This window comes from Elgaria multicarinata, chromosome 7 (genome assembly GCF_023053635.1).
Source record: "Elgaria multicarinata webbii isolate HBS135686 ecotype San Diego chromosome 7, rElgMul1.1.pri, whole genome shotgun sequence".
In the NCBI taxonomy this organism is placed as follows: Eukaryota; Metazoa; Chordata; class Lepidosauria; order Squamata; family Anguidae; genus Elgaria; species Elgaria multicarinata.
In genome coordinates, this window is record NC_086177.1 from 72,457,768 (window position 1) to 72,481,660 (window position 23,893).

Consider the following 23,893-nt stretch of genomic DNA (forward strand, 5'->3'; position numbering starts at 1 on the left):
TGTGGGCAACTGCCAGTCATGTGATTCCAGTTCCCAATATTAAACACACCTCTATACGTGACTTATATCCCTGAAGAGACAGTAATCTATTATAGGTGAATTGCAATGAACTATTGGGGCCCTATGCGCATATACTCTGAGATTACTTTGTAATCTAGTAAAATGCATATTAATCCTGTGTAGAATTACTATGGAGTAAGCCCTATGGAATTCAGTGGGTCTTCTTTCTGAGTAGACATGCACTCAGTGCAGGTAGACAGTTGTAAGGCTGCAATCTTGTGTACATTTGATTGAGAATAAAGCCTCTTTGAACTCAGTGGGATTGCATCAGCATAAACATGCAGAATGTTGTGTCAGTGACAGGACTACAATATTTTACACTTGTGGACAAACTGCTGCAAGAACAAGCTACCTTCTCACTCTTCCACAGAATTCTAGGAAACTAGTCCATATTGCTTCTGAAACGATCCTTCCTGAAATCCTGGAGAGCTACTGCCAGTCAGTGTCAACAATACTGGTCTAGATGGAACAGACTCGGTATAAGGCAGCTTCCTATGTTTTTATGATGAAGTGGATTCATTTCAATATGTGCTGTGTGAAGCTGCTTCCTTTTATCTGTCCTAAATCTCCCACCACTTAGTTTCATTACATAACCCTGAATTCTTGTATTGTGAGACAGTGAAAAAGTACTGTTTATTCACTTTCTTCATACCAGGCATAATTTTATACACCTCAGTCATGTCTTCCCTTTCTCACAGTTTTTTTTTTAAAAAAAACAATAGCTGCAAACACTGGACTTAACTAGACCTAAGGATTATCCCAGGCAAATGGAGGGGTTATCTCTGCCTGCTCCCAGGATCCCTTGTGTGTCATTTGGATGCACAGGGACAATCCCGGGATATAGGCCTGGTCTAGCTATGGCCACTGTAACCTTTCCTCATAGAGGAGTAGCTCCAGTCCCTTGATTTTGTTTTCCCTTTTCTGCACCTTTTCCTGAAAAATCCATTTGGAGGTGTAATGACCAGAAATATACACAATATTCCATGGATAGTTGCATCCTAGATTTGTATGAAGGCATTATGGTATTGGCAGTTTTATTTTCAATTCCTTTTACTATTTATCACCTAGATGAAATTTGCCATTTTCACAGCTACTGCACATGGAGCTGACATTTTCATCGAAATTTATTTATTTATTTATTACATTTCTATACCACCCAATAGCTGGAGCTCTCTGGGCAGTTCACAAAAATTAAAAACATTCAAAGTATAAAACAGTATAAAACCATAATATAAAATATAATATAAAAGCTCAACCAGATAAAAACAGCAGCAATGCAAAATTACAAATTTAAAACACCAAGTTAAAATTTATTTATAGACAGTTAAAATACTGGGAGAATAAAAAGGTCTTCAGCTGGCATCTAAAAGCATATAATGTAGGTGCCAAGCGAACCTCCTTAGGGAGCTCATTCCACAGCTGGGGTGCCACAGCAGAGAAGGCCCTCCTCCTGGTAGCTACCTGCCTCACTTCCTTTGGCAGGGGCTCACGGAGAAGGATCCCTGAGGATGACCTTAGGGTCCGGGCAGGTACATATGGGAGGAGGCGTTCCTTCAGATAACCACTTCAACTCCACAATCCCCATGCTAAATGCCATCAAAATATGGGTTTTGCTCCCTAATAAGTGGTTTGTCTAATGCAATGAACTACTATATTCTTAATATAAGTGCCTATTTGAAAACAAATAGATAAACAATTGGTTTTAAAATGTCACCTCTGCTAGTAGTTACTTGTGAAATGATACAGCTGTGGAGCATAGAGACCCAGTACAGGAGCGGGAATTAAAATACAGTTAGGGCGCAATTCTATACTTCTGGCTGGGGAATGCTGGGAGTTGTAGGTCTTATTTCCTGTCTAAACATGCGTAGGCTTGCCCCCTCCGAGGCATTCAACTCCGCTCTCGAGAAGTTAGCATCAAGCCTTGTATTGAGGGAGCCTAACCGGCAGGTGGCGCTCTATCGCAATCCTTTGGTACCGAATAGACGAAGTGTCAGAACTTCCCCGGCTTTTTGTGACAAACAAGGACTACTTCATGTGAACGTAAAGCCATAGAGATGAGGGCCGGAAATGGGATCGTAGGCCTATTTACGGGACCATAGACTTGTACAGGAGACAGTCAGCTTCTTTCCTGTCTCTAAAGGCCAGTCAGCTGGCTGGGAAGCCAAGCCTCGTTTCCCGCCCCCCCCATGACAGACGGTGATTGGCCGAAGTCGTAGCCGGCACTGCTGGGCGATTGGCTACTCGAGGAGGCGGTCACGGAGAGGCGCTGAGTGAGCTGAAGACTTGGTGGCTCCTGTGGCGATTAAGAAAGCCGCCGAATACCGGCAGGGCGAGGAGCGGGTGAGTTTGAGCGGCGAGGCTTTCTCCCGTGTCGTGTCCAGGTCCCAGAATTGGGTCTTACGGCTAAACCCCCCTCCCTAGGCGTTGGGTAGAGAGGGGCTTCTAAGCGCCGCTTGTGGCCGATGAACGCGTGTCCTCCCGGCGCCTGAGGGGTCCGTGTGGCGCCGGCGCCGCCAGTTCCGCCCCAGTTCGTTGTGGGAGAAGAGCGCGTCGAGGTTTCACAGGCGCAGCTGCGTCAGACCCGGCTGCCATTCAGCCTCGTGGTTCCTTGGGAGCATTGTGGCTTTTTCTCGCCTTTTTGTAATACGGTAGGCCTAGATCTGAGGCAGATCTCAGTCCCTGCGTGTGCCAGACCATAATAACACGGGGGGAGGAGGGTGCCTCTGAACATATGCAGTATCCTTCCGTTTGGTTTGGAGTAATCGCGTTTTCAGGAATTAGGGCGCACCGTAGGCACAAAAGCCCTGATTTCCCTGGGCGGTTCACAAAGCCCTGATTTGTGCCCCGGGAGCTTCGGCTATTGGGCGGTATAAAAATGCAATAAATAAATAAATAAATAAATAGGCCTGTACCTGGGCGATTCTCAAGTTACAAATTATGCACGGCTGTTTATCAGCAGTCAAGTGAAAGGGCAAAATGTTCCCTCGTCTGAATTCTCTCTCTGTTTTGCGCGCGAGGACATTGAGCTTCACCTCTGATGGGACAGTGGTAACCTTGAGAATTTCATTTCCTAACTATACTGCTTGCTCGTTCTTCTCCTCCTCCTACTGTGTCCTAGTAAACAACAATTGCAGGCCCACCTGCTAGGCTGTTGCAGTTCAGCGCTGAAAGCTGTAAACAAAAACCAGAGGTGGCAGGAGCATGATTTTTTGGCTTGATTTCTTCATTAATATTGAGATCTGGAATTGATATTGCCACATTTGTTGCCTCCACTTAACAAACAAAATAAAAAAAAATCTAGCTAAGCAAATCCTTGTTTTAAAACTTGAAAAGGAAAGATCACCGGAATTCACGATGACTCTTATATTTTTTAGGATTTATGAAAAGAAATTAGGTATAGTTCTGTTCTGCGAGATCATGTGATTTGTCACAGTTCAGACAACACTTTGGGGATGGGACCATGGAACACAATAGAGAACATTTTTGTATTTAGAAAAGCCAAGGCACAATTCCTGACATCTGCAGTTAGAAGAACCAGGTGATGTTAAAGACAATAGCTTTGCAGCTAAGTGTAATCCACATATGCAAAACTGATCATTATGAGTAGCCAAACCTTGCCTCTAGCTAGTCATTTGCTATATTCAGCCACAATTAAGTGACCTCATAGTCTGGTGGAAAGTGAACTGGGATTGCTCAAAGACCCCTAGGATATAGTGAAATGGAACAATAGCATAAAATGAACAAATTACATTGCACTTTTAGTAACTTAAATATTGCTGGAAATACTTACAATACTGTTTCTTATTTGTGAAGCGCCTCAAAGATATAGATGCTGTAGAGGTGAAATACATAAAAAGGTGCTGCCTGCAGGTTTACAACCTAATACGATACTGGACAGGGAGCGGAATTAGGACACAAAAGGAATTGTGGATATGTAAATCAAAAGCTGCACTTATAGGTCTCTGTATACATTGAAAGTTTAACATTCTTCTTGCCTGTTGTCAAATTAAAATGTTTTTATTTTGAGGAATGTGAACTGTATTTTCCATTTCAGTTTAGGTGAGACATTGCACTATTGATTCTACTACTGGTGCTCTCCATTTCATGGTACAGTTCATTCTAAAATGGCCTTGAAACCTAGAGGTCACACAGTACTAGTTGCCTCACCCCAATGTGGTCACGTAACAACATAAACAAAGAGGCTTGTGACATCCTAAACACTAACAAATTTATTTTGGCATAGGCTATCATGCCCTAGAGTCTAATTCATCAAATCCAGGTGGACTCTCACCCAAAAAAAGCTTATGCCATAATAGGTTTGTCATAATTATTTTTGCAGCTATAGACTAATGCAGCTATATCTCTGAAACATAGTACTTACACTTATAGGAACATAGAAACTGTACCAGGTCAGGGTGTTGTCTACTATGGCCAGAACTGACTCTCAAGAGTATCAGGTAGAGGTCTTTCTCATCACTTGAGTCTTTTAAGTGTATATGAAGCTGGGACCTTCCGCATGTATTCTGCTACTGAGCTACAGTCAGTTTCCTTGGTCTCTGTGTAACTGCACTACTATCCCATATGTCCCTGCACAGTTCTTTAAAGCCCAGAAAAGCAGCTTATTTAAGCCACATTCTGAGAAAAATAGTAGTTTCGCATACATTCCACTTCCGGCCAGGAGGGAAAACACACGTGTATATAGTCACTCAGAGCCACAGAGGAATAAGGGTGGCAGGAAAGGTGGCAAAAGTAGACAAGTATGGACCAGATAAGAGAATGGGTGAGATACCTAGATTTAAAATCACACCAGCTCAAAAGCTGTGCTTTTTGCAGCCCCTGACCATATTTATTTTCTCTGTGAATATCCCAAAATTTAATATCAAAATACAAAACCTGAAAGCACAACAGCAGCAGAAACCATCATATAAAGCAGCAGCAACTTAACCATAACTGCTTAAAAGTATAAAGAAAAATTCAAAATTTCCAGAAGTCCTAAATTAAGCAGTTTAATCAGATGTTGTACCAAATTGGATAAGGAATTAGTCATGTTGACAAAAGAAAATATCCCTTACTTTCCTGGAATCATCCAGATAAAATGTTTCCAGGTTCAAATGAGTCTAAAGCAATGGCAGCTGTCAAGAACACAAACTTGAATTGCTACTCCCATGTGAGAAACTGACAATTAAACAGCCGCACAAGCATCTAAGTTATACCATAAACAGTAAAGCCTAAAGGCAGCGTGACTGCCTGTGCCAAGTTTCCACATTATGATGTTATTACCTAGCAGTGGCAAACTGTTGTCTAAAACAAACTTATAATGAAAGCACTGATGTATTAACTACAGCAGTTCTTTCTAGAACTCTCCCAATTGTCTTGCAGTTTTCTTCTTCTGTTCATTTTTTTCCCATTATGCAGCCATGAAATTTGTCCAGTCTTCAAAATAATTATAACTATGTTCACATGAGCAAATTCTTCTTATTCGTGAGGGGGACTAAACTGAAAAGATTAAGTATTTTATTTCCTAGTGTTATACATGTTTGCTCCAGAAGAAGGTTCTGCTTCAAATGTAATAATTGCAATTTATTATACTTTTCTTCATTATTTTTATTATGCATAGAAGTATCTAAAGCGTGCTAGATGTCTTAATGGAATATAAGGCTTTCAAGCTCTTTTAAAGATGGGGTCACTGAAATCTAGTGCTTGTTAAAAACATCAACTCTCAATCATCTAATGTCCTTTAATTATTGTTCTTTTACAGTAACCTGATTGGTATTTGTTATGACAGAGGTCTAACATATTCTATACCTAATGGATTTGGGTTGATGATCCTATATGCAGCATGTTTCCATTTTTTGTCCACTGGTGATTTTTTTCTGCTTTGAGAATAATTTAGGAAAAGAGTACTTTGCAGCTTTTAATGAACTAAAGGTAGATTTACAATCAACAAATACTGATTGGGCATTTGCAGTGAAAATCCTGGAGTGACAGCTGTTGCTGAACATGTGTTCTCTGACACAATTTCTCTTGATCTGAGCGTTGCGTTCATTGAGAGCCAGTGTGGTGTAGTGGCTAAGGTGTTGGACTGGGAGTCGGGAGATCCGAGTTCTAGTCCCCACTCGGCCATGGAAATCCACTGGCTGACTTTGGGCCAGTCACAGACTCTCAGCCCAACCTGCTTCACAGGGTTGTTGTTGTGAGGATAAAGTGGAAAGGAGGAGGATTATGTACGCTGCCTTGGGTTCCCAGGAGGGGAAAAGGCAGGATATAAATGTAATAAATAAATAAAATAAAATTGTTCACAATTGTTTCCCCCCAGGGTGACTATGGAACATTTGCATCCCGGAAAATCAGAGTTATTAGGTTACAGATTTGAGAAGGCTCTGCCTTGTTCTAGATGATCTACTGGATTAAGCACTTGTTTAGAGTGATGTTTGAACAAGCTGGGTTGACTATGGAATCGGTAAGTGAGGAGCTGTAATGTTAGTATGCATACAGGGTGGGCATAGTTCATGAAAGTTAGACATGCCTAACTCCCATTGGCATTAAAGGAATTTAAACATGTTCAGTACTTAAGTACCATTAAAATCTATAGAATTCAGGCATGGCTAACATTCTCTATATTAGGGGTGGGCAACATACAGACCACACATAGCCCCTCTCCCAGCCTTTTTTGTTGCCTGACTATGCCGGACTATGCCTGACTATGTGGGGGGAAAAACCCACATTTTTTCTTTAAAACAAGGTGCACAAGGAAAATAAGCCTTGTTTTAAAGGAAAATTGCACTCCCAGAAGCCCCCACATACTTTGTTTTAAGGGGAAATGTTGCCTTTTTTGCTGCTGGCCCACAACTGAATTTTGACAGGAGCTGCATGCAACCCCTGTTGGGTTCCTGGGGAGGGGCAGAATTGGCCCCCAGATACCCAGACATTGCCTAGCCCAAGTAGTTTTGCCTAAAACATGTAACAAAGAGAATTGTGGTGATTTAGGGGAGGTATCATCTTAACTATGATTACATTAAATGTCATTATAGACACACATCGTGTTAAATCTTTAGTCTTCTGTCTACATGTGAATTCCAGTATAACCTACACTGCCCTTGTTAAATCATAATGTGTTTTTTTGTGCACACAGACTTACAGTGCAATTTCATGCATGTTTACTTACAAGTAAATCCCACTATATATACTGGAGCTTACTTCTCCCAGTAAAAAGTGTGCATTGGATTGAAGCCTTAATCTAGTTGTGCAGTAAAACAAAAGGTTTTCATAATATTGGGCACATACTCTCAGACTATTATTTTTTTAAATGTTTTTTTTTCCTTTTCAGTTGCTTTGGTCAAGTAAGCCTTATGGTCCAAGCAGAAGTATTGTAAGAAAAATTGGTACCAACCTTTCTCTGATACAGTGCCCAAGGGTTCAGTTTCAGGTAAGAAGTTTAATCTATGTTTTAATCTGAGGAAGCGGCAATGTTCAGTCCTGGGCCCAGTGCTTTTCAACATTTTTATTAATGATTTGGATGAGGAGGTGCAGGGAATGCTCATCAGATTTGCAGATGACACAAAATTGGGTGGGATAGCTAATACCCCAGAAGACAGACACAAACTTCAAAGTGTTCTTGATAGGCTGGAGCGCTGGGCTGAAAACAACAGAATGAAATTTAATAGACATAAATGCCAAGTTCTATACTAGGAAAAGAAACCAAATGCACAGTTACAAGATGGGGGATACTTGGCTCAGCAATACTACAAGCGAGAAGAATCTTGGAATTGTTGTAGATCACAAGCTGAATATGAGCCAACAGTGTGATGTTGCTACAAAAGAACAAATGCTATTTTGGGCTGCATTAATAGAAATACAGCTTCCAAATCGCGCAAGGTACTGGTTCCCCCCTAATCGGCACTGGTTAAGCCTCATCTTGAGTATTGCATCCAGTTCTGGGCACCACACTTCAAGAAGGATGCAGACAAGCTGAAAGGGGTTCAGAGGAGGACAACGAGGATGATCAGGGGTCTGGAAACAAAGCCCTATGAGGAGAGACTGAAAGAACTGGGCATGTTTAGCCTTGAGAAGAGAAGGCTGAGGGGAGACATGATAGCACTCTTCAAATACTTGAAAGGTTGTCACACAGAGGAGGGCTAGGATCTCTTCTCGATCATCCCAGAGTGGACACAGAATAATGGGCTCAAGTTAAAGGAAGCCAGATTCCAGCTGGATATCAGGAAAAACTTACTGACTGTTAGAGCAATGCGACAAAGGGAGGTTGTGGGCTCTCCCACATTAGAGGCATTCAAGAGGCAGCTGGACAACCATCTTTCAGGTATGCTGTAAGGTGGATGCCTGCATTGAGCAGGGGGTTGGACTTAATGGCCTTATAGGCCCCTTCCAACTCTACTATTCTATGATCCTATAAGTATCCTGGAAAGCGTCTGGAAGATGTGATGTAGGCCATGAGGTTAAAAAATACCTCCTCTCCCTGCACTATATAGACCTTCTCCCCATGACGTCTAAGCAGGACTACAAGTTTTGGGATGTCTGGAGCCTCTTTAGTCAGAGTTGTGCAATCTGCTCCCCCTGCCATCCTGCACTGTGCCCCCCAATTTTTTTTTTTAAATGACAAATATCCATAGCAGCTACAGAGCAAGTAAACAGCCAAATTTTGCCTGTTTGCAAACTAAATTTGGCTTGTTTAGCATTCCATAGCTGCTAAATTTAACCACAGTAGTGCTCTGCAGTGCTACAGAATAGTTTGTTGCCATAATTTAGTGGCAAACAGCTATTTCACTCTAATTTGCAGGGGGGGTGCCCCGTGGACTGCAACCTGGGGTGGGGATATCTGGCCCGTCCCATCCTGCAGGCTGGAGATACACTTAAATACTTTGTTGAAAGTCCCAGTCATAGGTACTGGAACTCACCTGTGTCACGATCAGAGGTGATCAACTTTGGGAGGTCCAGGAGTCATTTTTGTCCCCCCTTCCATGGGAAAATGCTTGGGAAATTAGGAGGAAAGGCATCTATAACTGCTACAGAACACCAAAACGGTTAAAACTAGCTTGCAAACAAGCTAATTTGACCTTTCTGGAGCTCCATAGTACTCTGGACATCATTTTGTTTGTAAAAAAAAAAAGGTTCCCCCATTTTGGTTTGTTGGACCATATTGGGGGGTGCAGGGGTTCAATGTGGTCCGCAGGCCATATGTTGCCCACCCCTGATCTAGATTATCTGCCTTCAAAGCAGGTTGCTAACTTGACAGGTTAAAACTTCTCCTGTATCTGACTACTTAAAATTGTAAAGCAAACATGTTTCATGGAAGTATGTATTCAGCAAGATATTGCCAATTAGAACCACCGATCCTAGGAAGTTATAGAGCAGCGGTTCTCAACCTGTGGGTCGCGACCCCTTTGGGGGTCGAATGACCCTTTCACAGGGGTCGCCTAAGACCATTGGAAAACACATATTTCCGATGGTCTTAGGAACCGAGACACCGCTCCTCTATCCGTCTCCAGGAGCATCCGCCCACATGCAGATACGCCCACATACGAGTGCCCGGCGTGATGACATTTATTTGTAATTAGAAATAAATATTTCACAATATATAATTACATATTGTTTTTGTGATTAATCACTATGCTTTAATTATGTTCAATTTGTAACAATGAAAATACATCCTGCATATCAGATATTTACATTATGATTCATAACAGTAGCAAAATTACAGTTATGAAGTAGCAACAAAAATTATTTTATGGTTGGGGGTCACCACAACATGAGGAATTGTATTAAAGGGTCGCGGCATTAGGAAGGTTGAGAACCACTGTTATAGAGGATCGTGTTATTAAATATCTGCCCCCAAAGTCCACCTGAGCTCCTCCAATAAATATGAAGAATATTGAAATTAGACCATTTTGAAAAGCTAAGCCACGTTTCATTATTATTATTTATTATTATTTATTTATATAGCACCATCAGTGTACATGGTGCTGTACAGAGTAAAACAGTAAATAGCAAGACCCTGCCGCATAGGCTTACAATCTAATAAAATCATAGTAAAACAATAAGGAGGGGAAGAGAATGCAAACAGGTACAGGGTAGGGTAAGCAGGCACAGGGTAGGGTAAAACTAACAGTAGAAAGTAACAGTAGAAGTCTGCACAACATCAAGTTTTTAAAAGCTTTAGGAAAAAGAAAAGTTTTTAGTTGAGCTTTAAAAGCTGCGGTTGAACTTGTAGTTCTCAAATGTTCTGGAAGAGCGTTCCAGGCGTAAGGGGCAGCAGAAGAGAATGGACGAAGCCGAGCAAGGGAAGTACTTCTGAAATAAACCTATGCTTTGAAAGAGTTTGCTTCTTACAAAGACAGATCGGTTCAATTATAAAATGTAGATGGTGTGCGTATGTCATTTTCTAAGAGTGATATTGTCCCAGTATTCCTCCTATTGTGGGGATGCTGTGGCTATTGGATTAACTTGCTCCAGAATAACCTCAAGGGAGCCTGCAGGGCCTTTAGTCACATTATTTCAATGGGTCTACTTTACATAGGGCTAACCTTGGATACTACCTTGAGCTTTCCTCTACTTCATGGCTTGTTGCATGTCAAGATCCCCATGTATATTACTTTGGAATGGTTTGAATAATGAGGTGTTGCCATGAGATTTATTTATTTTTTAAAAAGATAGCTATATACTCAGAGGAGAGAACTCTAGCTGCACTTAACCCATTCTTTCTGCACAGTCCCATATGTGTCTACTTAGAAGTAAGTTCCATTGATTTCATTGAGGCTTACTCCCAGATAAGTGGGTATAAGATTGTAGCCTTAGCCACCTAAAAGCTGATGTGTATTAGGAAAGGAGTTTGCTTCTTACAAAGACAGATCTGTTCAATTATAAAATATAGATGCTGTGTGTACGTCATTTTCTAAGAGTGATGTTGTCCCTTTGTCGGACCTTTCCTGTGTTAGGAAAGGTCCGAAAAAGTGTAAGAGTGACTGAGAATATAGCATATACACTTCTATATTCTTTCCTTCTAAACAAGAGCCTGGAAAACTATGTAGTTGCATTTCTGAGTTATGCAAACACATTTAAATGGAGTTTGGAGGATGGAGAAGAGCCCAAAGGATATATAGTGCAGCTGCTTTTATTTACAGTCTAAATGAATGTCAGCACATAGTAGAAAGATGGCAGAAAAGAGATATATAAAATCTTTCTGGACAAATGAATACATTTGAAATATAATCTATTCCATCATTGTTCTGATTTTCTAAGATAAAAATTCAGTATGTAAAAAATTGGTAATTTATTTCTTTGAAACAAGTTTCCCTGTGATTGTGGCAAGTTTCAAACAAGTATTTGCAAGCTATGGGTGCCACTGACCATCCAACGATCTGGTTTTGCTTACACTTGTTCTTCATTTCTCATAGCAATCACACAAATTTTAAATAAAATGACTTTTAATACTAAGCAGGCAGTTCTGAAGTGACTTAATTAATGTGATTAACGTTCATTCTTCCACTTTCATTCTTCTGATTTGAAAGTGGGAGAGAAGAAATATTTCTGGGAAGATTACCTTAGTTATGAACTCTGTCTTTCTATTATACTTGTATGACAGAAGCAGTTAATATTACTGATATCCTGTATAATGGGTTGTAACTATTGCTTTTGAGGGAAAATACATTTAAGAATGAAGTCATAATTTAAGTTTAATTTATAATGAACAGATTGAGTCGCTTGGAAGTGTGTTGTATGAGTCATTAAAATGATAGTCTTCTAGCCTTTTTCTATGGTAAAAAAAATCTTGGCTCTCTCCTTCCTTATTGGTCTACCTGCATTCATATCTACTTGAAATACAGTGTTTCTGGTCTGCTTCCAACCCTGCCTCAATGCACTATTGAAGTCCAGGTGTTTCAATGAATGTGGACAAGAGCTTGTTCAACAGGGCTCCATGGAGAAAGGAAACTATAAGAAACAAGGAGAAATGTATCCATTTCCATTTTTGTAGCTGATTTCTCACTGGCATGCCTCCACAAATTCACTCACCAGAGATGAATGCCCTTGGCCCTCTGGCAAGTCAGGATGCCCAATAAGAGGGAGGTCCTCATTCTAGTAAATTCTGTGGCATAGGAACTCCCCTCCCTGCTGCAAACCTTTGGAACAGGCAGAAGTAGCACAAAGGACTCACTTCAGTCTTATCCAGATTCCAGTGCCTCAAACAAACAATCCTCCTTCTTTGGTTAAGCAGGACAGTGAGTGGGGAGCACAAATGATGACTCCTTACAGAACCAAGCACAAAATTTATGGACCCTGAAATATGTTTCCAACAAAGTGGGGAGGGGCTAAAGGAGAGAGTATGCAAGCATGTTCTTGAGATACTGCATACTTGTCAATGTAAAATAGGTAATGTGGTTTCTAGGCCCAAAAAGTTCTCTGTCGCTTCCCTAAATTGAACAGTACAACAGTTTGCTACACCACACATTAGCAGAATCGGCTTTTGCTATTTTATCAAATAATCATGGCTGTTCTCATGCTTTCTTCTCAATGGTGACCACGCTGAAACTTTTCTATAGCATTCTCTCTTTCCCTTTCTCTTTCTTACTAGCTTTAGCTATTATATCACAGGACCGTGAACTGAACCTGCTGTAAGTCAGTTTTGACTTTTCTCTTTAAACCTGATTGAGCTGTTAGTGCATGCTTATAATTAAACCTAACTGCTATCTGGAATCATACTTCAAATTAACTTCTATGGCCTTAGTTTTCTTCCTGAACTTATATAGTGAGCTGAAAATGTGAGAAGAACACTTCAATTGCTATCAATCTTTGACCCTGTTAAGACAACACGCTAAGCTACAGTAGTTAAGCATTTTGGGTTAAACATGACTTAGCATGTTGAATGAACCATAACTTAGCATGTCATGTGAACCATTCCTTACCATGGTGGCTTCATAACCATGGTTTAAACACGCTCACTAACCATTTGCTGCAAAGGGGTTAGTGGATTAAGCGTGGCTTAGCATGTTGTCTGAACACACCCTTTGTTTTGCCATCATGGGAATGAAGACTGTCAGCACAATCGTATGCACATTTACTCAGAAGTAAAACACTATATACAATAGAACTTACTTCACAGCAAGTGGGCAGAGGATTACAGACGTAATATGATTTGTGAGGCTTGAACACTATAGTATAGTTGGGCATATGGAGGGCAATTAGGCAAAAATTTGATAGGTGCTAAGAAAATCTGTGGACCCTAGTGTTATCACTCTGCTGGAGCAAACCTTAGTCCTGCTTAGTTGCCTGTCTTGTTGCAGTGCCTGGCAAAATGCAAGTACATCCTTTGCATTTGTGCCCTGACTTACCTAACCTCAAATATTAGATTACTACAAGAATTGACATTAAATTACACTGATTTTACTCTTTTGATTGGTATCTTAATGGACATTGGGAGTATGAAGTAATTTTATTCTGCATTTACAAGGGCTTCATACTGTTCAGTACTGTTCAGTTCAGACATCACAGCAAACCATGGTTAAGGAAGATTAATTTTGGTTTGTGTGGTGTCTGAATTGACAAACCATAGTTATTATTTATGTCATATCATTTCTCTACTGCCCCACAGGCTCTTTGGGCAGTTTACAACTATTCATAAAAATAAAAATACAGCAGTTGCTTCTCCACTAAAGCCTGCTTCACCTCTAGAAACTGAAGCGCTAAACCATGGCTTGGTTTAAAACAGTTTAAAGCTATATTGCAACTTGCTATTATTCCTTTCTTGGACATTATGTCATAATAATCCAGTAATGGCTAGAGGATAGGCACAGTGGCAACTCTTTTGAGATAGCTAAACCCATGTTGAATATGTAATTGAAGACCTTGGTTTAATTATCAACAGGAGGTCTGTAGATTTGGATCCAAGCTAGAAAAGCATTTAATATGTTTTGAGCTGGCCTTGTGCAGGACTAGAAAGACTTCCACAGTTTCTAGGCAGTAGCATCCACTCTTCATATCTCTGCCTTGGTGCTTTCTTCGCTGTGTAAGCAAATCTAGAAATGGGAACCATTTGACACTAGAATCTATACATATACACACAAATCCATTTATCTATCTGTTGGCCACATAGTGCAGTGTACATCTTTTACTTTCTATCTTGAGTGTAATTTAATTCCCTTAGTGTACAATCCTATGCATTTTTAGACAGGGAAAAGTCCTACATCTCTCAGCACCCTGAAGCCAGCATGACTGGCTAGGGAATTCTGGGAGGTGTAGGACTTTTTTTCTGTCTAAACATGCAAATGATTGCATTCTTACTCATGTTTCTCACCAAAATATTACTAACCAGAATCTAATGAATTGATTTCAGTAAGAACAGATCAAAGTTTCTTACATAGCTCTGCTATATAAAAGAAAAAGAAATCACTGACTTGGATCTTTAATCCAAATATTCTGTTGCTTGAAAATAATTTTTTTCAGCACTTTTTGAAAGAATGGTAATGCTAGATGCTTGGTGGGATTAGTGGATTTGTTAATGTAACAGACACTAAGTGCCTAATTTGCAGCTAGTGATGTTGTGCAGCTTATTGGCAAATTTGTATATAGTGGCAGATATCATAAAACAACTGTCTCTATGAAGATTCTTCATTGCGCTTTGTAGGGCATTTTTTGGATTTTGTAGATTGTGCTGGTACTAATACTCCTGCACTAGTTCACCTGCAGTCTCCTTTAAAACCCTTTTAGAGTGGAACTTAATCTTGGTGTAAAGTTGCTATCCCTCCTTTCATCTGTTTCTTTTGTAATAGAAAGAGGATGTGTTTCATCTTCCTACTACTTTCACAGAAGCAGACTCCGCGATTATAATATAGTCAGTGTAATACTGTTTCAGAAGGACCAAATAACAGCTCTAATATATAACATTGTCCACACATTTTAGCTTACTTCTCAGTCTGCAGAAGGCAGTCATTCTAACCAATTGAGAGAAGATGGGGTGGTCTCCCTCGCAGATGTTGGATGGGTTGCTGAAGAAGAGGGAAAAGGTGAAGTCTTTACACGACTCAGGTATATTTCTTGAGGTTCTCCCGTTATGACTCTTTAAATCAAGATTTGCCATAGGAAGAAGCAGTGTGTTAAACTGAACTAGTCACTTGAATACTGGCAAGTATTGTAGCCAAGGGAATAAAATATCTACTGAAATCACAAGTTTCAGCACCCATGGCACTTGGAGGATAGTGAGTGAACAATGCAAAGACAGGTGCTTGCAATATTTATTTATTTATTTATTTTATTACATTTATATTCCGCCCCACAGCCAAAGCTCTCTGGGCGGTTTACAAATGACTGGGTGCTGGCTAGGCTCTGTAATTAGATTCAGGCTCAAAAGACTGCCTCTGGGATGGACCAGATTCATATTGGCTGTATGACAAGTAAGGACATGACATGCAGATGGGGTTGGGTAGGGGGACTTCGATGCCTCCATCTCCAGGATTGATTCCATTTTGGGGAGTTGAATGGTTGTTAATCCTCTCTAGTCCATTAAGCAAGAAATGGCTGCAGAGAGTCATAGGTATGCTAGGATTAGTTCTACTTAGAGTAGACCCATTAAAATTAATGGGAGGTTAGACTAACATTGGATACAACTCCAGTGATCTCCTCTTCCTGCAAAAATCAGGATGCTGTTGTAGAGTGCTTCAGACCTTTTAGGTCTGACTAAAAGTTGATGTAAGTGTCATTGATGATGACATGTGAATGTCAAGTTTATAGAAAGGTGAAAAAGGTTATGGCAACTTAATGCAAAACTTCAGATTTTCAGGACTCATATATAAAGTGGAAAATAGTTATGTCAAATTTAAAGAGATCAGTTTCATTTTAATAGCCTGGATATCGCTTGTATAACAAAGTAGCCCTGCATAAAATAAAAAGACCTTACAGAATTAATTTGCAGTCAAATCCTAAAACAGGAAAAGATAACCTGTTATATAAATGTCATCGGAATAAAATCTGCCTCTCAATGTTGGGGAAATTTTGTAGCTAGTGTAACTGAAAGCAGTATCTTCGGAACTATGTTTAATATTTCTATAAGCTATCTGTTCATGAAAGCACTTGGAATAAAGTAGTATTATATATCATATTGAATATCGTCATAAGATAAATAACATTTGTTTTAGATTTCTAGCCTACCGAAAGACCAGGAAAGATAACATAAGCCCATCCTTCCTACCCACCCCCAGCATGAGGAACAGATTACAATTTTAATAAAATTCACTGAAACTTCAAAAAAAAATTGGCTTAATCCTGAACATGAAAACATTATGTTGGGATTGGTGCTCTTTTAAAGGCGCCATTTAGCAGTTGTAAAGAGATCTTCTTTTGGCTAAGAGTTTGCAGAACAACCTTAGGATTGCTTTGTTAAAACTTGTTTAATAATGGGGCTTATGCTAGTAAACACTACTCCTTTGTTTCTTGATTACAGGTCAGAGGTCTGGCCAAAATCCCAACCATTATCTAGAGATGAAGGCTGCTCCGGAAGAGACTCAAATACTCAAATACCTTTGCCAAAGCAGTCACAAGAAAAGGAAGACTCCAAGACTGCAGCAGCCACTAATGATGAAGCTCTGCAGAAAATCAGTGTATTAGAAAATGAGCTTGCCAGTTTAAGAGCACAAATAGCCAAAATTGTAAGCTTGCAAGAACAGCAGAACATGACAGCAGGTACTCAGTTGTCCCGTTTTTACTTTTATAACAAACTAGATGTATGTCTGTTCTCTTTTAATGATCTTTGTTCCAAGGGGTACTGTATAATTGTTAGCATTCTAAGTTGTGACCTGCAGAGAACGAGTGCCAGTAACCAACTTCTTAACCTGGAAAGAGCTAGAAATGAACACTTCTTGGTATTCCATCTAACTGCACATGTACTGGGTTATTCATATTTTCTTAAACGTTGCAGAAACCTCATACTCAAGGTGATCTTGAGACATTGCTGTGTTATCAGACTTTTGTTGACATTAGTCAACAGATGCTGAATGGCAGTTGTTGAAAGGAAACTTATCTGCTGACTGTTCTGACATCTGAAAACAACTTTCAAAAGCTTCACAGTTAATGCATTTGTGAGGTCAAATTATTCCTTACGTACATGTCTAACGTGCTAACTTGCATTAGCAACTCCTGAACATGAACTGACAGACTCTTGGGGAAAAAGAGTATACAAATCACTTTGTTTTGTATTCATTTCCCTTTATCTTGTTTATCCCTTTTTAGTAAACTACTCATATAATAATCTACTCTCTACATGACAGTGGAGGGTATTGGAAGGACAAGAAAGGAAAATTTTCTTTCCTAGCTAGGAAGGACTTTAATGCTTGACATTAAATTTTCTGACAGCCTTCTGTGACCACTGCCAAACTCAACACAATGGGCTGGTTTGCACATTACAATAAGCCACTATTGGTTGGTTATTCAATTGCTAACCCACAATAGTGCCAACAGACTATCAGCCTTTGTGAGGCTTGTTACGGCAGGCTTCGAACTTACTCCTTCCTGCTGCTCCCTGCACATATCCCAGGGCCTTTGCGGCACAACTCCTCAATTCTCCTGCTCTGAGGAGATTGTCTCCCCACCCCTCTTTCTTGCTTATCTTACTTTTTAGGATGAGGTGGCTGATGGTTTTAACACTTAAAAAATATCCTCCTTGCAGCCTGTTCCTTTTCCTAGCAGAGCTATGCATGTACACATGTTTGACTTACCTCTGGGTAAGTACACATGCCCCACCCCTTGACTCGGGACCATGGTAATTCGGGAGGGAGGACTTAAGCTTTCCCTCCCCCTCCTGTTTTCATGCCAAATTAACCCTGCCATGGGAAATGGTTAAGAAAAGAAAAGAGAGAGGTAATTTCAGCATGAAAACAGGAGGGTGGGGGGACACCATATCACCATGATCCCAAATTGGGAGCAGGTGTGCTTATCGATAAGTAAGGCAATCATGCATGCATGCGTAGCTGTGATAATTCAGCTCACAAGAGGAGGGGCAGTGAGCACTCTGAGAAGCGGTCAGGGTTTCCCTGCTCTTGCCGAACACCTCTGTAGTCCTTTCAAACAAGCCATGCTGCACCTACTCTGCCAGGTTTGGATGTCACAATAAGCCACCCTGAAAATGAGCCATTCTGAACAACCAAGCAACAAATCATGGGTTCTCAGGCTGGCTTCTTCGTGAAGCACTGTTACATAGTTTGGATGTCAAATTCAGTGATCTCTTTATAAGATTACTGAAGACTCTTCAGTTATGATAAGCCTGTTACACCTAAGTAATCCACACCAATTGAATAGAAATTTCAAAGATTGTTCAGTACCAATAGGCTTTAACCAGAGAATGGGATGTCAAGGCCCACTGGTATTCATTACTCTTCTGAAATTTTCTTCTCTTGAAAACAGTTCTATAAACTTGAGAGGAATGTGCATCATTGTCACATTTGAGACACTAACTTTCAGGAGGGTTGGCTTAAGAACTGTGCCTGCATTGCGATGAATCCATGGGTGCTGGACCAAGAAATAGGATGCATGATGCTGGCTAGCGTGCTTGCTATGTACACATCTGCAATGGGACAACTGTCAGCATACTCATCCAAGTCCAAGCTATTATATGTTAGTGGGAACATCCCTTCCACTGCTTTTTATGTTGGAATGGAAGCAGTTGAGGATAGATTGCTAGTGATAACTTAATGCTATTGCAGGAAGCTAGCAGGTCCTGCTGCAATCTGAAACGAGCAAAGTGCTTATTTCCAGAATGGGCAGGTCAGCAGAGCTTGCAAAAGGGAGCCCCGCTGATGGGTCCCGCTCCAGAAATAAGCATTTCCACTCAATTCCAGGATTGCTATCTGAAATAGTTTTTGTTGTGCATGCAGTGGATCCTCCCTAGTGGAACAGAAAGAGTGGGAGCATAGCAGCAGTAATGGATATGGCCTAGTGTATAAGACTTGACAGACATCTTGCAAGATACTGCCCCACTTGGTAACACAGCGCTATACTAGGATTTGTTTTTTAAATGGTGAATAATAATAATATATTTATTAATTGCTCTTTACTGAAGAAAGATTGTGACATATTTAAATGTACAATGTTATTACAGCTGGAGTAAGTTCTGCTGCATCAGCTTCTGTACCACCACCACCACCACCACCTCCTCTGCCACCACTGCCAACATTCCAGCAGAGCACCTCTGCCATTGACCTTATTAAGGAGCGTAAAGGAAAAAGAGTAAATTCTGGACAGACTTTGATAGATAATCCAAAGAAGCCTGAAATACCAAATATGCTAGATATCCTCAAGGATATGAACAGTATAAAGCTACGATCAGTGAAAAGGTGAATGCATGTGCGTTTTCTTCTTCTTCTGCCCAGGAAGGAGGGCGGGGGGAATTACAGTGAAGAATTCCAACAGTTGGATTCTTGCTTAGCATCGAGATGAACGTATCCATTCACCTGCTTGATCATGGTGGATAACAGTTGGTTCACCACAAATGCCAGCACCCTCTTGCCATAGCCTTTCCCATCCATTTAAACCAGGAAGAGTACTGTGGTACTATCACAGAGGAGATATAGCTGCTCTTGAAGGCAAGGTAGTATGATAGTTCTGAACTGGGTCCTGAACTGGAAGACATGCTGTGGCACACACAGCTGGTTTTCTCAACTCTTCAGGTGGGGACAGAATAAGTAATGAACAAGAGTATCCATCTATTTCCATCCGTTTGAAGTTTCTATGACTTAAAATTTTGCTTTATTCTTTTGAAGGCCAGATGAAAGTACAAAAAGAAAAGCAGCTGACCCAACAGATCCTGCAGCTCTAATAGCTGAAGCTCTTAAAAAGAAATTTGCTTATCGATATCGCAGTGACAGCCCAAGTGAAACTGAAAAACAGACCCCAGCATCTGAAACAAAGTTGGTAAGTGCTGTGTCTACACATTGATTCATTTGAGTTCTAAAGACCAGCATATTATTTCAAACTGGTGGATTAATTTTCAGTGTATCTCTCTTCTCATTTCACTTATTCAAACTCTGGTTTGAATTTAAAGTAGGTTTTACATTCCTAGTTTGTTAGGAGAGCAACAAGCCAGGGTCTGGATGTAACAGAAACCTGGCAGGAGAGCATGGAAACAATAAGTCAGAATTCTGAATTGTCTTTTCTGCCAATAAGTGCAATTTTTTTTCTTTTATTTAATTAAGGTTTATAGGGCCACCTTTTAGGGAAAACATCCCAAGGCAGTGTACAAAATTAAAACTATAAAATAATAATATATCAAAATGTAACACTTAAAACTAGCTAGCACCATCTACACAACAGGAACCAATAAACTAGTTCAATTATAAGACAAGGTGAAAAGGTCTATCTTTTAGGGCCTGCTTGAAAGCCTGTACTGATGAGGCCTGGCGGATGTCAATTGGAACAGAGTTCCACATGTTGGGGGCTTCTGCTGAGAAGGGCCTATCCTTCATGCCCACCAGCCTATTCGCTTTTATAGGCAGGCCCAAAACAGGGCCTTCAGTGCTTACCTCAGACAGGTTGGTATGGGTGAAAAAAGTTTATATATTTATTTTTCAAGTAATATTGAGCCAGATCATTTAGGCTTTAAAAGCCAATGCCAGCTTTTTAGATTAGTCCCAGAAATGCACTGGCAACCAGTGCAGCTGGTACAATACTGGTATATGATCAGTCCATCTAGTACCTCCAGTACTAGAGTGTATTTTGTACCAGTTGAAATTTCTGAACCGTCTTTAAAGGTGGCTCCATGTAGAACACAATCTAGCCTGGATGTCACTTTTGAATTTATATATTGCTATACTGTACAAGTTTGGTGTAGGACATTATTCCCAGTGTGCAAATGCTTGTCTTTATTTTCCTTTTCACAGTTTGGTCCACACATGTTGAAGTCTACAGGAAAAATGAAGACTCTAATTGAAAACTCTTAAGCAGAAAAAATGTGCTTCTCTACAAAGGACTTTTTTGCCTTCTCTCTTAATTCAAGGTGCCTGAATTGAAACTAGTGTTGAAAATTCTAAGAAAAAGCTGAATTTTTCCTCTGGTAAAACAGTTTTCTTGGTACAGAAACATCCATATGGGTGTTGAGTTATTAACACTAATTTATTTGTACAAATACCTTACAACACCCTTAACCTTGTGTGCAAATAACGAAAGCAATTAAGTCGTTATAGCTCCAGTATAGAGCTGGAATGACATAAGGGGAATTTTATATATTTCATTTTAGGTTCTTGGCCATTTTGTTTTGAACTACTCTTGTATTTATGCTCTGTTCTCAGCATCTTTAATTGAAGCATACAGGGCCAAACTAAATGTTCTGCTAACTTGAGTGTAAGCATGTGTGGCCTCAATTCAAATTGGGTCCAGGGAGATTTTATCTTCCCCCTTCTCACTGTCAATCCCAAATTCCACAAATACACTGTGGAGCAGTTAAAAGGGGGGGGGGGGGTCTCCATAGATTCCAGTGGAGACATGTTTGTACTTTTCATTTCTTTTTTTACAGAAAATTTTTGAGACAAAAATGGGATAGAGGAAGTTTAAATCCGTTCTCCCAAATCGCTGCGCTACTCATCCAAATTGGAGCCGCACACATTTACGCTAAAATAAGTCAGTAGAACTTATGTGTGATTAGCAGAACTTTCAGGTTGGCCCACCAGACTTCGCTGAAGCTTCTCTACCTCTCATTATACACTATGAAGGAGACAAGGCTTCAAAACCTTATTTATTATTCAGCAATGCAAACTTCAAAGCTTTGTATGTCTTGCCTAACATGTTTTCAGTGAAGCACCTCCTGTTCTTGCTTTAAGACACATGCTACATTGGCAGCATATTTATAGGCAATAAACTAGCCAAAGTTCAAGCTACATTTTTATACACGACTAAGCATTGTAGAGGAGTAATTCTTATGGAAGATCTGGAATGCTGCGTATTATTGTTAGCAAATTTGGGACACTACAGCAGGTGACACAATTAGCAATAAAATACTATGATAGATTGATTGATATATATATATATATATATATATATCAATCAGATGTTTGTCATTTGCAGTGTGTATACCAGCAGCTTGGCTACTACTGGCTTTGACCTGCTTACTGATACCTATACCAGTTCAATAGGAAACAACATCTCATTTTTAGAATAATTTTCTAAATGCAATTTACCTTGAGGTCTCCTGGTTGAAACTTGTTAGTACTTGTTTTAAGAAATTGTTACCTGAAGGACTGAAATTGTAATATAGTAAAATGGGTTCTCTGCTATTATTAAAAACTAATTTAATCTAGGAGTTATGTGCTATAGTATTCCTTAAATGTTTAAAAGTCATTTTAAAGTGTTATAATGAATTTAGTTTTATGGATTCTTAATCTGACCATGCAAAAATTCTCCAAGATGTTTTGAAGTCAACTGTTGTCGTCCAAAGACATTAGTATTTAATCTTATGCCACCAATACAAAATTAAAATCAGTAATTCGCTTATTAGCTCTTATTTTCATTTTGAGTTCAACACACATGTTGCTTTCCAAGATTAGCAAGAGTGGATTTTAGTTCAATTCCATAGAGTTAATTCATGGTTTATTATTGGACATGGCTGCTGCGATTACTCTGGAAACAGCATCCGGAACTATCTGATGCTCAAGACTGCAATCCTAAACTCAGAGGGACTTCGGAATAAGTATGATTATCCTATTGAGAAAAATTCTTTAATGTGCTAGTTTCTAAGGCAGGTGTAGAACTCCTGGTGCTCTCTAGAGGTTTGGGACTACAACTCCCATCAGCCCCAGACAGACTACCTAATTGCCAGAGCTTGTTGGAATTGTAGACCAAAAGCACTAGAGGGCGCTGGGTTTATTTATTTAAAACATTTATATCCCACCCTGTATCAATAAGGTGCCTCAAGACTTCCTTTTGCTGCAAAAGACAAATATGGTTACTTCTCCAGAAGTTAACACAATGAAATAACACAATTACTATAAAGCTTTTTAGACAGAATTGGGAAAATCCCTACAATCTGGTTCCCCTATAGCCCAAGAATGTCAACTCTTTCCCACCCCAGTAAAAGACTGGTGGCCAGTTAAAATTTTGTATAGTGATTTCAAGTGTTTACAGCACTTCACATGTATTATCTAGTTATAATCCTATCAACCCTGTGGGGGGAATTAAAGCTGGAGAGTGGCTTGCATAACCCCCCTAGTGAGTTGGTAGTTGATGTGACATTTGAACTTGAGCCTTTCTTGGTTTGTGGGCTGTTCTTCAAGTTCTACTCTGTTCCTAATATCAGTTCTCTTAACCTGTCAAATGCAGATTATATGGATATTTTAGGTATTTAATCAACAATGGAAGGCTATAATCCTATATACACTTTGAGTAAATGTACATTAATTTTTAAATAGAGTATTAATGTTAGGTCACAGATTTTTTTAAAATTAAATCACCATAATTCTCAAATGGCCCTTGTACCAAATCTAACTTCTGATAGTTAGTCTTGTCTTGTCTTGGATACTTTATTGATGGCAAATGATGAGGTTGCATAGAACAATGCAAAACAACCCTTTATTGAAAAGTTTTGACAGCTGTTTCTTGAATATTATCCATACCATGAACTGGGGAGGAAATGGATCAGCTTGCCAAGAGAACTATATGGAGGAGTGGCCACAAGGACCTCTAGATGAACTGGAACTGATGGCCTCGTGTTCCCATGTCTGCCCTTCTAAATTTGCCATACCCAAAAAGGAATTCTCAGTGCATTAGCAATCAAGAAATTGAGTGGTATACTCTAATGGTCAGTCAGCTATAAAATGAGTGTGTGATCTGACTTAGAAGAGACATGAGGCTT

General features: G+C 39.8%; 1 protein-coding gene across 2 annotated transcripts; it reads left to right on the forward strand.

The window, feature by feature from the left end:
- The first annotated feature begins 2,244 nt into the window (after positions 1–2,244).
- On the forward strand, positions 2,245–22,345 carry MTFR1 (mitochondrial fission regulator 1). 2 transcript variants are annotated; one of them, XM_063130790.1, is made up of 8 exons: positions 2,245–2,400; positions 6,377–6,520; positions 7,388–7,486; positions 14,969–15,093; positions 16,505–16,743; positions 19,154–19,388; positions 19,815–19,965; positions 20,931–22,345. In XM_063130790.1, the coding sequence occupies exons 2-8, from the start codon at positions 6,455–6,457 to the stop codon at positions 20,988–20,990; spliced, it is 975 nt and encodes a 324-aa protein (XP_062986860.1). In that variant the 5' UTR covers positions 2,245–2,400; positions 6,377–6,454; the 3' UTR covers positions 20,991–22,345. The 2 variants fall into 2 exon arrangements, with proteins under 2 accessions (XP_062986860.1, XP_062986861.1); XM_063130791.1 differs by having other exon boundaries at positions 14,981–15,093.
- Positions 22,346–23,893: the final 1,548 nt, after the last annotated feature.